The sequence below is a fragment of the Eptesicus fuscus genome, chromosome 20 (assembly GCF_027574615.1).
Source record: "Eptesicus fuscus isolate TK198812 chromosome 20, DD_ASM_mEF_20220401, whole genome shotgun sequence".
NCBI classification, from domain to species: domain Eukaryota; kingdom Metazoa; phylum Chordata; class Mammalia; order Chiroptera; family Vespertilionidae; genus Eptesicus; species Eptesicus fuscus.
Window position 1 is genome coordinate 32,645,961 of NC_072492.1, and position 12,118 is coordinate 32,658,078.

A 12,118-nucleotide genomic window follows, 5' to 3' on the forward strand; every position below is an offset into this window, starting at 1 on the left:
CCAGGCCCCTTCCTGCCATGCAAATCGGGACCCTGGGGAGGCACCAGCTCCCTGGGGACCCTGCGGAAGGGCGGGCTCTCTCGTCAGCTGTGCTGCTAAGGCTCAAGAGTCATCCCAGCTTGGCACCACAGCTCAGGTCTGTAGTGGGCACCCTGGGAGGCCGGGACCTCCGAGTCTTCCGAGGACAGCTCTCCTCTGTGTCTCCACCCCCCTGGTGCCCTGGGACCTGCAGCCTCCCTCCTGCAGCCTGGATTCCCAGGCACTTCGCTGAGTACACATGGGTCCTGTAGATGAACGTGAGCGTGACCCCCCTGCCCTGGACCAGCCTGCACCCTCACGGAACAGGAGCACCAAGAAAGGATGGTGTGGGGCCCCAGCCAGTTTGGCTCAGTGGATAGAGCCTCGGCCTGCGGACTGAAGGGTCCTGGGTTTGATTCTTATCAAGGGCACATGCCCGGGTTGCGGGCTTGATCCCCAGTAGGGGATGTGCAGGAGGCAGCCAATCAGTGATTCTCTCTCATCATTGATGTTTCTATCTCTCTCTCCCTCTCCCTTCCTCTCTGAAATGAATAAAAAGGAAGGAAGGAAGGAAGGAAGGAAGGAAGGAAGGAAGGAAGGAAGGAAGGAAGGAAGGAAGGAAGGAAGGTGTGGGTGATGGGTAACAGCCAAGGGCCCAGGCCGGGCACTGGGAGGGCCCAGAGCACAGCTGCTGGGCTGGAGTGAGGCAGCCATGTTAGAGGCCGATGGAGACGTGACCCTGTGGAGTAAGGGAGCCACAGAGGCTCTTGAGCAAGAGCAGGCCAAGTTGCGGCAGCCCCTTGGGAGGAGCTTTGGTCCAGGCCCGGGTGTGAGGCGTCCTTCCCTCACTCCCTTGGTGGGAGGTATTGCTGGGAGCTGCTGAAGGGGGTGGACTTAGGTGGAGGTGACTTAGAGAAAACCCACCACGCAGCCATCAGGGACTCCCGGGCACTGGGCGTGTCCATCGCTCCAGGTGTCTTTGGGAGGGGGACAGACAGGAGGCGACAGTTGGGAAGTCTCAGGATCTGAAACTCCAAGGCTCTCTGGCTGTATCTCACCCGTCAGCAGAGGGGTGGAGGGAGCGACAGTGGTCAGGAACCCGTCTAACTTCATCAACTTGGTGCCCCTGGGTCAGCACAGCCCGGGCCCGAGGGGTGGCGGCAGGGTGCACAGCTGTGCGTGGCAGGCTTGCACCCCAGCCTGCAGCCCAGCCCAGCCAGCCTTTGTGTTTTCTGGCAGCCGCTTCTCTCTCTCCCGTCCCCTCTCTCTATTCTCTTGACTTCCAGGAGGGAAGAAAGATGCTTCGCGTCCTCTGCCTGCGTCTCATTCTCCCCGCCACCCTCCATTTTTCATGCAGCCTGTACTGCCGGTGGTCTGTTTGGGCTCCAGGAGCTGCGGACCCGCCTCTCATGCCAGGCGTGGCGGCGAGGAAGGCAGGGGTCTGCAGGCTGCCCTCTCGGCCCCGGGCCTAGGCCTCACCTGGTGCAGGGGGGGCCGCCCCCGAGGAGCACGGGCCAGGACCCACGCTACGGAAAGTGGGGACGGGAGGGTTTAGGTTTCATCCAAGGGGCGGCTTGTTCCCGGCAGCCCCAGATGTTCTTGCTGTTTCCAGATGTTGCAAATGAAAAACATTTCCCTGAAAAGGTGCCAGATGTTCAGTTCACAGAACAAACAGTCCAGGATTATAAATATCAACTGAGGTCAGCGTAGGGGCCACGGGCCTCTGGTGCTGGTGGGGGTGTTTGGAGACCCCCCCCCCAGTGGAAAGGGGGATAATTCAGGGGTCTTTTCCTTTAGCAAAGTTCCTCCTGATGATTTAGGCCTTGGTTAGCTTTGGGGCTTGTGTCCCCCAAAGTTGGGAGGATAATTGGGGAAGGCTTGGGGTACACACACACACACACACACACACACACACACACACACACGTGTGTGTGTGTGTGTGTGCGCGTGCATGTGTACCCTTGCATGGGGGTGTTGCCCAGGCTGTGTGGCTTTGGGCCTTCTCAGGAGCTGGTCCTGGGGCTCAGGGTGACGATAGGGGCACAAAGACTACGAGAGGCAGTTGGCATCCTCCAAACACACACATCCATACCCCCTGGAGGGGCACAGATGCAGATGTGTCCTTTGGACTCATTGCTATTCATGCCAGGCAGGGATCCACTTTCAGGAGGGGGTGGGGGCGGGGGCCACCGCCTGCAGGGTTATTTGTCATAGTTGGGACCGTGCTGTTCCCTCCCAGGTGACAACAGTACCGAGCTCTGTCCGAGGTTCGTGATGCCTTTTCTTTCCTGGAACACGGGGCCTGGGCATCCCGACATCTGGCGGCCTCCACCCCACTTTTCCAGGAAGGCGGCTTCGAAACAGGAGATGGGGCCCTGGCCGAGTGGCTCAGTGGGCTGGAGCGTCGTCCATACACCAAAAGGTTGCAGGTCCGATTCCCAGTCAGGGGGCATACCTAGGTTGCAGGCTCGATCCCGCATCAGGATGCGTACAGGAGGCAACTGGTATTTTTCTCTCACATCAATGTTTCTCTCTCTCACTCCCTTCTTCTCTAAAATCAATAAAAACATATCCTCAGGTGAGGATTAAAAACACACACCAAGAGGTGAGGGAGAGGGGACAAGGAGCACAAGAGTTTGGGGAAGCAAGAGGGCAGGGACCCCCAGCAACCCTGGGAAGATGGGAGAGGTAGAACCTCAGTTTGGAAAGAAGGGCTCAGCCCTCTCCCCTCTGCCATCCACTCTTCCTGGCGCCATGTGGTCCCCCAGCTGGCCTCAGGTGAGGTTTGCCTTCCTGGGCTGTTTGTTCTGTTACCGGGAGGAGGCTGCTGGCTAACAGGATGCAAGTTTGAATCCTGGCCCTGCCGTGTACCAGCCAGAAAAGCTCCTCAGATCACCCGGTGGTTCTCAAAGAGGGTGGTCCCGCGCCACCCAGGGAGCATTTCAGTGGTCGCTGGGACCAGTGGGCACTACTGGCCCGTTGGGCCAAGGGCACTAGAGGTCAGTGGGAGGGTCAGTGTCTCACAAAGCAGAATTTCTCTGCCTCACACGCCCAGTTAAGCATCACCTATTCTTAACCTTTCACAAAACCAACTTTCCTCATTTACGTAAAATAGAAATCACTGTAATAATAGTTCTTCATGGGGCAGTTGTGAGCTTGGAAGGAAATCCTGTATCTGCTCAGGGAGGTACCCGGACCACGGTTCACCCTCCAGACGGTGACAAGTAGCATCGCTACCCGGGGGTGGGGCCGATTCTGAAACATTAGCCCACACGTTATCTGTGTCCTCAGTACCAGCCTTTCTTTCTCTGTCATTCAAAGCTCAGGGGAAAAGGGCTGTGGTGCCCTGCAAGCTCTCCTGTCCTTCGGGCCGGATAAAGTGAGGAGCCAGGACCCCAGGGAGGGAGGTCAGCACCCTGATGGGGCTCAGAGGACCCTGCAGGGATGCTGGACCCCTCCCCCCATGAGAGGAGAGCCAAGGTGGTGGACGCCTTGGGGACATGGCTGCGGGACGCGGTTGAGGGACATCAGGGTGGTCTGTGTGTGCCGCTCCCCAGCCCCCATGGGGGTCATGTAACCTCTGGACCCAGGAAAAGGGGGTGCAGAATCCTGAAAGAGACTCAGTGTTTACTAGTTTGGAGGAATATAGCCCTGGGAGGCAGGAATCAAGTTGTTGAGCACAAGAGTTTGGGGAAGCAAGAGGGCAGGGACCCCCAGCAACCCTGACTGGGTGGCTCAGTGGGTTGGAGCATTGTCCATACACCAAAAGGTTGCAGGTCCGATTCCCAGTCAGGGCACATACCTAGGTTGTGCCCTGAAAACAAATTATATACAAAAGTCTATTTCACCCACTGGGATTACGGACTGAGCTCACTACATATTACTCTTTGTCACAGGCCCGTGGGACTCTGGGTTTTCTGGGGTCGGGGGTCAGAGTTAGGGTCCTGGGAGGGATGGTACCTCTGAGGAGAGGGAGGGGCACCTTGGAGCCTCTGGCGGGGGGGGGGTAGAGAAGTGAAGGGGTTTCCTGAGAGGAGCCGCTGGGGATGCTGGATCGGACATCTCTTTGCTGGGTGCTGTCATGGGTGGGAGCGGAGGGATGTGACTCCTGACCTCGTCTGGCCTCCAGCTGGACTTCAAGTCTTCTTTTAGGCGGAGCAGGAGAGAACCTGACGGGGCCAGAGGAGGAAGTTGGGAGCATCCTGGCCTCCCTGACCCCTGGCCGAGACTCCGCAAGTCTCCCCTACTCGGCTGCAGTCCCCACCAGCCCCTCTTGCCGCTTGCTGCCCTCAGCCCCCCTTGACGTCTGCACTCCGAGCCGCCGAAGGAAGAAGCCCACACATCAGGGGCTCGAGGGGGAGGTTTATTGTAAGAACTGTACAAAGGGGCCTGTCTGCTGGCCTGGCTTGGGCCTGTGCCTACCCGGGCACGGCACGGACGGCTGTGGGTCTGCCAGTGCGGAGGGGCACAGGCAGGGGGAGGCTCTACAGTCTGTACACAGTCTGTCCAGTCCAACAGACGAGGAGGCTCTTGGGGCCATGCCAGTCCGGGCCCGAGGAGGGAAAGGCAGGGTGCTGGCCAGGGAGCAGGCTGCCCCCTGTAGGATGAACCTTCTGAAGGAAGAGCCGGGCGGAGTGGGGCCCCTTCCACAGAGGACACAGGCAGGAGACATGGAGCAGGGCTGGGCAATGGTGTGATGAAGACAACCAGCAGAAGGGACGATCATGGAGTCCCAGGGAGTGAGAGAGGGACGCCCAGGCTGGGCGATGAGGAGGCAGAGGGCGGGGCAGACAGAACAGAGGGCTCTGGCCTGTGGGCAACACACATACATACACACACACACACACACACACACACACACACACACTTTGTTTTGGAGGTTTGGCTGCTTCCTGAGTTTTAATCAAACTGTTCACAAGAAACAAGAAAAAGAAGAGGAACTAAGGCCAACAGGGACTCGAACTTAGCACACGTGTTCACACTCGTACACACACTCACGGCACAGGCACACTCACATGGACAGGCCTCTACAGAAGACACACAGACACCAGCCAGACACCACAGGGGCCCACTGACACACATTTACACAAACACACCCAGACACACGTGCATATGTAGGCGCTGTGGGACACAGTGGTGTACACACTTGAACACACACACAAGTGGATCGATCCAGTGACCCCTCCTCCAAGCTCAGCCTCTGACTGTTCTCCGGGAGCCTGTGGAGGCCTGGCACTGCCGTGCCCAGATCGGCTGTGCCAGCAAAAGGGCCCCCGGCATTCCAGGCAGCAAGAGGTTGGAAGGTTGGGCCTGAGCCAGGTGGGCTGGGCATGGCCCAGTGTGAAGTCTCTTAACATGGGCTCAACTCTAACATTCTTAGGACCACTTTTGGGGGTGGGGAGGGAAGGCTGAGGAGTGAGGAGGGGAGGGAGGGAACAAGATGTTTCCTCCTGAGCGCCGGGGTTCCCGCCCCACACTAGGTCTGGGAGATCAGGCCAAGAAGAGCCCCCAGGGCCGTGAGACTCTGGTGGACACGACCTAGAAAAAGGCAGGTCCCAAGGGGGGTCCTCCCTTGGGCTCGAGGTCTGGATAGTGGACACACCAGGAAATAGTTTCAGGGGCCACAACCCCAGCCCGATGCACCGGATCCAGTGGCCAATGAGGCTGGTGGAGCCATTGCAGACCAGCAACGTTTCCCTTTTCCAGGGAATTCCTGGGCCGGCCGGGGAAACGGTATCCCAGAGATGGGGCGGCTGGCAGGCCCTGGGGCCAGGTGTCGGCTCTCACTGAGGGTACGGCGTCTTTGGAGAGGCCAGCAGCCCCTAAGTCTCTGGTGGCCAGAGGGCAGCCAATCCCTCCATCGTAGGCCGGCTCCTTGCCCAGTGGGGGACAGAGATTCTGATGTTCTAACCGCCCTCCAGGCCAAGAGGAGCGGCAGCAGGGTCCCTGAGGAGGTGAGAGCAATATGAAGGCGAAATCTTAGAGGCAGGGGTCTCGGGCCCAGCGTGGAGCCTCGGATTGCAATTCCCATTTTCCATGGCCGGGGGAGGCAGGGGCTCTGGCCTAGGTGTTAGCCCCATGGTGGCCACGTCCTGTCCCCAACAGGGAGCTGGGTCAGTCCTCGACTCAAAGCCCCGCTCCCTCAGCCTGCAGGCAGCTTTGGGGAAGCTTCGGGACTCTACCAGCCTCAGCTGGCCACCTCACTGCCACCTGCTAGACCAGAGACTCTTTGACCCCTGGGCGTACTGTTTGCCCTGGGGGTGGGGAGGGAGGGAGGGCAGCGTCGGAGGGGCTGATGGGCGTGAGCCCCATGGCAGGTCCAGCGTCCCCCGTGGAGCCCGTCTCCTCACTCTTGCCCTGCACATCGCTGTCCCCGTTCTCGTGGCCGTACAACTTGCTCATGGTGTTGACGATCAGCCCCTCCTTCTCGGGGGCCCCGTCCCCGCTACCGTCCTGGCTGTGGCGGTACATGTAGGACGCCTGCTTCACCGAGCGCTGAAGCAGGTGCCGGCGGTAGGCCCTCTGGATCTTGATGGCACAGACCTCCTCGTGCTTCCTCCTGAGGGTGGTGGTGATGGGCTCATAGGAGACCTTGGAGGGGTTGGCTGCCATGAACTTCTCCTCCATGGTCTCCTTGAGGGCGTCCATTTCCCCCGAGTCTCCCAGGACCTCTTTGGTCAGGGCGAAGAGAATGTCCAGGCAGTGGATTTTGTCGCCTGGCACCATGGGCAGGTCCAGTGTGATGAGCTTGATCTTGTTGGGCTTGGCGATCCTCAGCGGCTCCTGCAAGGTGTCCACGAAGTCGGAGAGGCGGCTGTACTCGATGAACTGCGTGGCGTCGGGGTCGAACTTCTCCCACGTCTCGTAGAACATCTCAAAGTCGTCCTCACAGAGGGGCTCGCTGCTCTCCTCGGTGGCCACGTTGAAGTTCTCCAGGATGATGGCGATGTACATGTTGACCACGATGAGGAAGGAGATGATGATGTAGCTGCAGAAGAAGCAGATGCCGACGGAGGGGTTGCCACAGTCACCCTTGACGCTGCTGCCCGGATTCTCCAGGGTGGGGTCACAGTCGGGGGGCCCGCTGTTGAGGATAGGGTTGAGGAGCCCGTCCCAGCCAGCCGACGTGGTGATCTCAAAGAGGCAGATGATACTATTGCCAAAGGTCTCAAAGTTGAACATGTCATCGATGCCCGACTCCTTCTTGACGTAGGCAAAGTTGGACATGCCAAAGATGGAGTAGATAAACATGACCAGGAAGAGGAGGAGGCCGATGTTGAAGAGGGCAGGCAGCGACATCATGAGGGCAAAGAGCAGCGTCCGGATGCCCTTGGCCCCACGGATCAGTCGTAGGACACGCCCAATCCGGGCCAGGCGGATCACACGGAACAGTGTGGGGGACACGAAGTATTTCTGGATCAGCTCAGAGAGTGCGAGACCTGCAGGGAGGAAGCGGTGAGTACTGCTGTCCTAGGGTGGGGGGCTGGGTTAGGGAGTAAGGGGGCATGCGGCTCAAGGGGGCCTGGCCTGGTATGCTCAACTTTTGGAGCACAGCCCAGATGGTCTCACCCATTAGGCCAGGCCCTCCCAGGGTTTTGGGGCAAGAGGTTACATCTTTGCCACAGCACAGCGGGATGGAGGTGAGGTATGCTAAAGTTGATGGGGCAAGAGTAAGGCCCATTCCCAAGACTGTTTGCAGATGCCATAGATGAGTTACTATCATAAGTACATACATGTCCATGCACTTCCAATATATGGATATTGGAACCCGAGTGTGCAACTACTTGCCAGGTAAATGTTCCTTGAGGTGTATACAATGTGCCTTTGTGCATGAGGTGTGAATGGCAGGTGCACACGCAAATGTGTAGGTGTGATGATGTGTATAGCATGCCGGTGCATGTGTCCATGAGGACAGCCTGGCCTGGCCCTGCTCACCTGCAATGGACAGGATGACAACCACAAAGTCGAAGATGTTCCAGCCGACGGTGAAGTAGTAATGGCGCAGGGCGAACATCTTGAGCACACACTCCCCCGTGAAGATGATGATGAAGATCATGTTGATGTTGTACAGGATGTTCACCTTCAGCTGGCTCTGGTCGTCCGTCTCCACCATCATGGTGACCATGTTGAGGCAGATGAGGATCATGATTATGATGTCGAAGACCTGCTTCGTCACAAAGTCGTACACCATGCCCTGGATCTTGTTCTGCAGCACAGACGGGAGTGCAGGGACGCACATGGGTGCACAGCGGGGGGAGTGGTCAGGGCCCACACAGGACACGGACAGGCAGGAGACACAGGATGACACAAACATGAAAGAGAGAGGTGTGTCAGGGCTTATGGTGGTGTTGGCCAGGAAATGGAGAGCAGACCCATCAGACCAGGCCATTCTATGGGGTCCCTGGGCATCCTTCCTTGCTCTGAAACCCTTCTACCTGTCAAGGTCCTCAAGCAGCCCCCCACTGTTCCTCCAAGCCATCGCTCACTGGGAAGGGTGTCTGGCCATCATCTTTCTCCCCCTTCTAGGGACTCCTGCCCCAGAATCTACCAACTGAGGAGGTGAATGGACATTGAGGGGCTGTGTAGGGCCGGGTGAGGGGTGAACCAGGGACTGGAGTTTAACAGGCAGCTGCTGGTTGTGCATATAGCACCTTAATACAGCTACAAAGAGGCACCCCTCCTGGCCGGTGGACCCAGCCTCCCTGCAGGTGGACTCAGCCTCATGCCAGGGACACAGCCTGGAGGGCAGAGCGTAGGCTCCATTTTGGCCCTGTGGGCCCCCTCAGGCGGGAGCCTCACACAGGCTGTGGGAAGAGAGGCCCAGAGGGCAGGTACCTGGGGCCTTGGAATTGGCTTCTGAGGTTTCTTGGAGCCAAGCTTCTTCATGGCATTATAGTATTTCTTCTGTTCCTCCGTCATGAAGATGTCTTTCCCTCCAAAGTATAGTGGGATAGAGCCCATAAGGTTGGGAGGTCCCCCTTCTCTGCTCTAGGACCTCCCTACCTCAGGTGCCACCCTTAAAGCAACCCTCATCCCAGCAGGTGCCCCTGGTGGGAAGCGGGAGAGGGACGTGGAGGGGCCAGAGATGGGGGCTGAGGAAGAGGAGGAGGGGAATGACAGAGGGAAGGGAACCTGTGCTGCCTCACAGTCTGTTTTGGGCCACTTTCCTTCAATATCTCATTGGGTCCCCAGAATCACCCAGAGAGGTAGGTAGCATCCCCTCATTTGATAGATAAGAGCACCGAGGTTTGGGGAGGCCAAGTCACTGGTCCCAGGTTGCCTGGTGGGATCTGAACCCAGATTCGCTGCCTCAGCTGTGTTCCCAGCGACAGCACAGGGGTGCTGGGTGGCGTTTGTGAACTATAAGGGCTGAATGGACCAAGGACAGGAGGAGGGAGGCCCACGGTGGGCGGGGCTGGATACTCATCTTCTTCTTCTGCTGGTTGAAGTTGTCAATGATGACGCCGATGAAGAGGTTGAGGGTGAAGAAGGATCCGAAGATGATGAAGATGACGAAATAGAGGTACATGTAGATGTTCACCTCGTACTGCGGCTGCTCCCCTTGCTGCAGGGGCCACAGGATGGGACAGGGTGTGCTGGGTGGGCTTGGGGACACACGTGCTCCCTGTCCCACTGTGGGCAGGAGAGGCCTGGGGCCCAGAGGGAACCCATCCACCCTCGGAGTCTCAGGGTCTCCCGAGGAGGCAGCATGGGGGTGGGGATGCCACTGTGTCTTTGGTCTAGTCCTCCCCTGTGGCTCACTCATGAGCCAAATCTCGGTGACCCCCACTCACCTCCCGGGAGTCCACGGCTGCATACATGATGTCCATCCAGCCTTTGAAGGTGGCCTGAGAGAGTGTGGTTGGGTGTGAGGGGCGGGGCTGCTTGTTGCCTCTGTCATCCAGCCTGGTCCTCCCCCTAGGCCACCTGCCCACAGCCCCACTGGGCAGGCATCAGATAGAGACCAGAGAGGTCTGGGCACCACTTCAGGGACCTATAGCCCTGGAAGCAGGGAGGGCAGTCCCCTAACAAGGAGTGGCAGTGGTCTTAGGTACAACGAAAGACGGGGGCACCTTGATCCACGTCCCTGCAGGGCCAGGGGTCACACTCACCACCTGCAGGAGGGAGAGGTAGCCCAGACCCACGTTGTCGTAGTTGACCTTGACGTTGAGCCAGCGGACCTGTCCCGTGTACATCAGGCTCTCGCACTCAGACTTGTTGTTGACCTCGGAGATGTCGAACCTCTCGGAGGTGGTGGTGTTCATGCAGTAGTAGAACTTGCCGGCAAACAGGTTGACGCCCATGATGCTGAAGATGAGCCAGAAGATGAGGCAGACGAGCAGCACGTTCATGATGGAGGGGATGGCTCCCAGGAGGGCGTTCACCACCACCTGGGGTGAGGGTGGGAGGGAATCATAGTCAGATCTTCTCCCAGGCAGGGGAGCCCGGCTCCTCTGGGAGACAGCTCCCCACCTACACTAACCAGGAGACCAGGAAGGGCTGGGCGGGGCTACTCAGGGAAGGCTTCCCGGCGGAGGGCACTCTGAGCCCGGCCTGGGGAGAAGCCTGCTGGGCTGTATGGTTGGGGCCAGGAGGGCACAAAGTAGGGTAGGGGACTGCCAGCATGGTGGCTGGAGAGGACTCTCTGCTTGGCTGGAGCTATCAGCCCCGAGTAGGGGCCCCGGGCTTCTCTGGAAGCAGCCTGGCCACGGGTCACCAGGCAAGAGACAAACACTCTTTCCTCGGCCCCCATAGGAAACTCAGCCCCCGTGACCAGCCCCTGCTCATTTGTTCACAGTAGTAGAGACACAGGCGCCGAAAAGAAGCCACCAGGCTCGTTAAAGCAGCTGGACCCTGTGACCAGAGTCCTGCACCCCACCAGCCCTGGCCACACAGGCCACCTCACTGCTCCAGGCTGAGCCCAATCCGAGAATTGTTCCTTTTCAAGCAGAAGCCATGACACGACCTCCAGACAGAGTGGGTGGCACAGGCCTGGTGATGACCAGGGCTCCCTTCCTGGCTGGGGTACCAAGCAGCTGTGTGGCTGTGGGCAGGTCATGTCCCCTCAGAGGGGAGGGGGTCTGTCACTCTGGAGCTGGGAGGGTCCAGCACTGGCTGGCCTCTTGTATGAACAGGAGGGAGCCACTCAGGCTGAGTACACTGATGGGCTGCAACCCTCCGATTCACAGAGGTTTGTCCCTCGGGGGCTGGTCTTGTTCCCAACAGACCTCCCTTCACTGGGGGAGTCCTATTTGTTTTGCCTAAACCCTGTGTTTACCAGTCACTTCCACCCTCAAGGGCCCAAGGGGATCTTTCCAAACTTGCATGACCCTGAGCTCAAGGGCCAGTAGGCTCAGAGCCCTGGGCACAAGTACCTTCCTGTTTGCCTGAGTCTCAGAGCCATGGGGAACCCCAGTCTGAGTTGGGGAGGGACACCCATAAATACACAGACCTGCTTTCCGTCCACCCTTCTCCCTGCCCTGGTGCCCTCACGCCCTCCTGGGAGCTGCCGCAGCCTCTGCTGCCCCCCAGTGGTGGCAGGGAAGAGCTAAGGAGCAGGACTGAGGGCAGGAATGGGCACTTGGGCTGGTTCAGGAGGGTGTCTCAGGCCCCCACACCTGGCCTACAGCAGGACCCTCTGCTTCCCCTGGTGGTGGCTGCAGTACAGACATGTGGTCCCTGCACCTTTCCCTGTGGTGGCTGCTCCCCCAACCCCCAGTCCTACTCAGAGCCCTCCCCAGCACCCACCCTCATGCCCTCGAATCGGGACAGTGCCCTCAGGGGGCGCAGGGCCCGCAGCGTCCGCAGGGATTTGATGGGTCCCAGCTCCGAGTAGCCCAGCCAGTTGGCCACCAGGCTGATGATGGAGACCTGCAAAGGGAAAGGGGCGTTGGGGGGTCAGGGAGTGCAGGGCGCCTGGCTCTCCCCAAGCCCCGGGCCTCAGTCCTTGAGGACAGGTCTGCCACAGGGGCCTCCTAGACTCACAGCTCTAAGGGGTCTCTCCCAGACCCCTTCCCCTGTGGGCGGTCCTATCTAGTGGGAATTGTCCCAGAGCCTATAGGGGCCTGGGCTCTATCTCAGTGATGTCATCAATTACACG

The 12,118-nt window shown here is 59.0% G+C and overlaps 1 protein-coding gene across 1 annotated transcript in view; it reads right to left on the reverse strand.

The window, feature by feature from the left end:
• Window positions 1-6,231: 6,231 nt before the first annotated feature.
• The window catches only part of SCN4A (sodium voltage-gated channel alpha subunit 4), a 28,684-nt gene continuing 22,797 nt past the window's right edge, over window positions 6,232-12,118 (reverse strand). The window contains exons 18-24 of the mRNA XM_008149424.3: window positions 11,767-11,889; window positions 10,131-10,409; window positions 9,813-9,866; window positions 9,446-9,583; window positions 8,854-8,958; window positions 7,954-8,224; window positions 6,232-7,457 (exon numbers count right to left, since the gene is read on the reverse strand). Coding sequence (XP_008147646.2) covers window positions 6,232-7,457; window positions 7,954-8,224; window positions 8,854-8,958; window positions 9,446-9,583; window positions 9,813-9,866; window positions 10,131-10,409; window positions 11,767-11,889 — 2,196 coding nt within the window. The remainder of the gene's footprint in view (window positions 7,458-7,953; window positions 8,225-8,853; window positions 8,959-9,445; window positions 9,584-9,812; window positions 9,867-10,130; window positions 10,410-11,766; window positions 11,890-12,118) is intronic.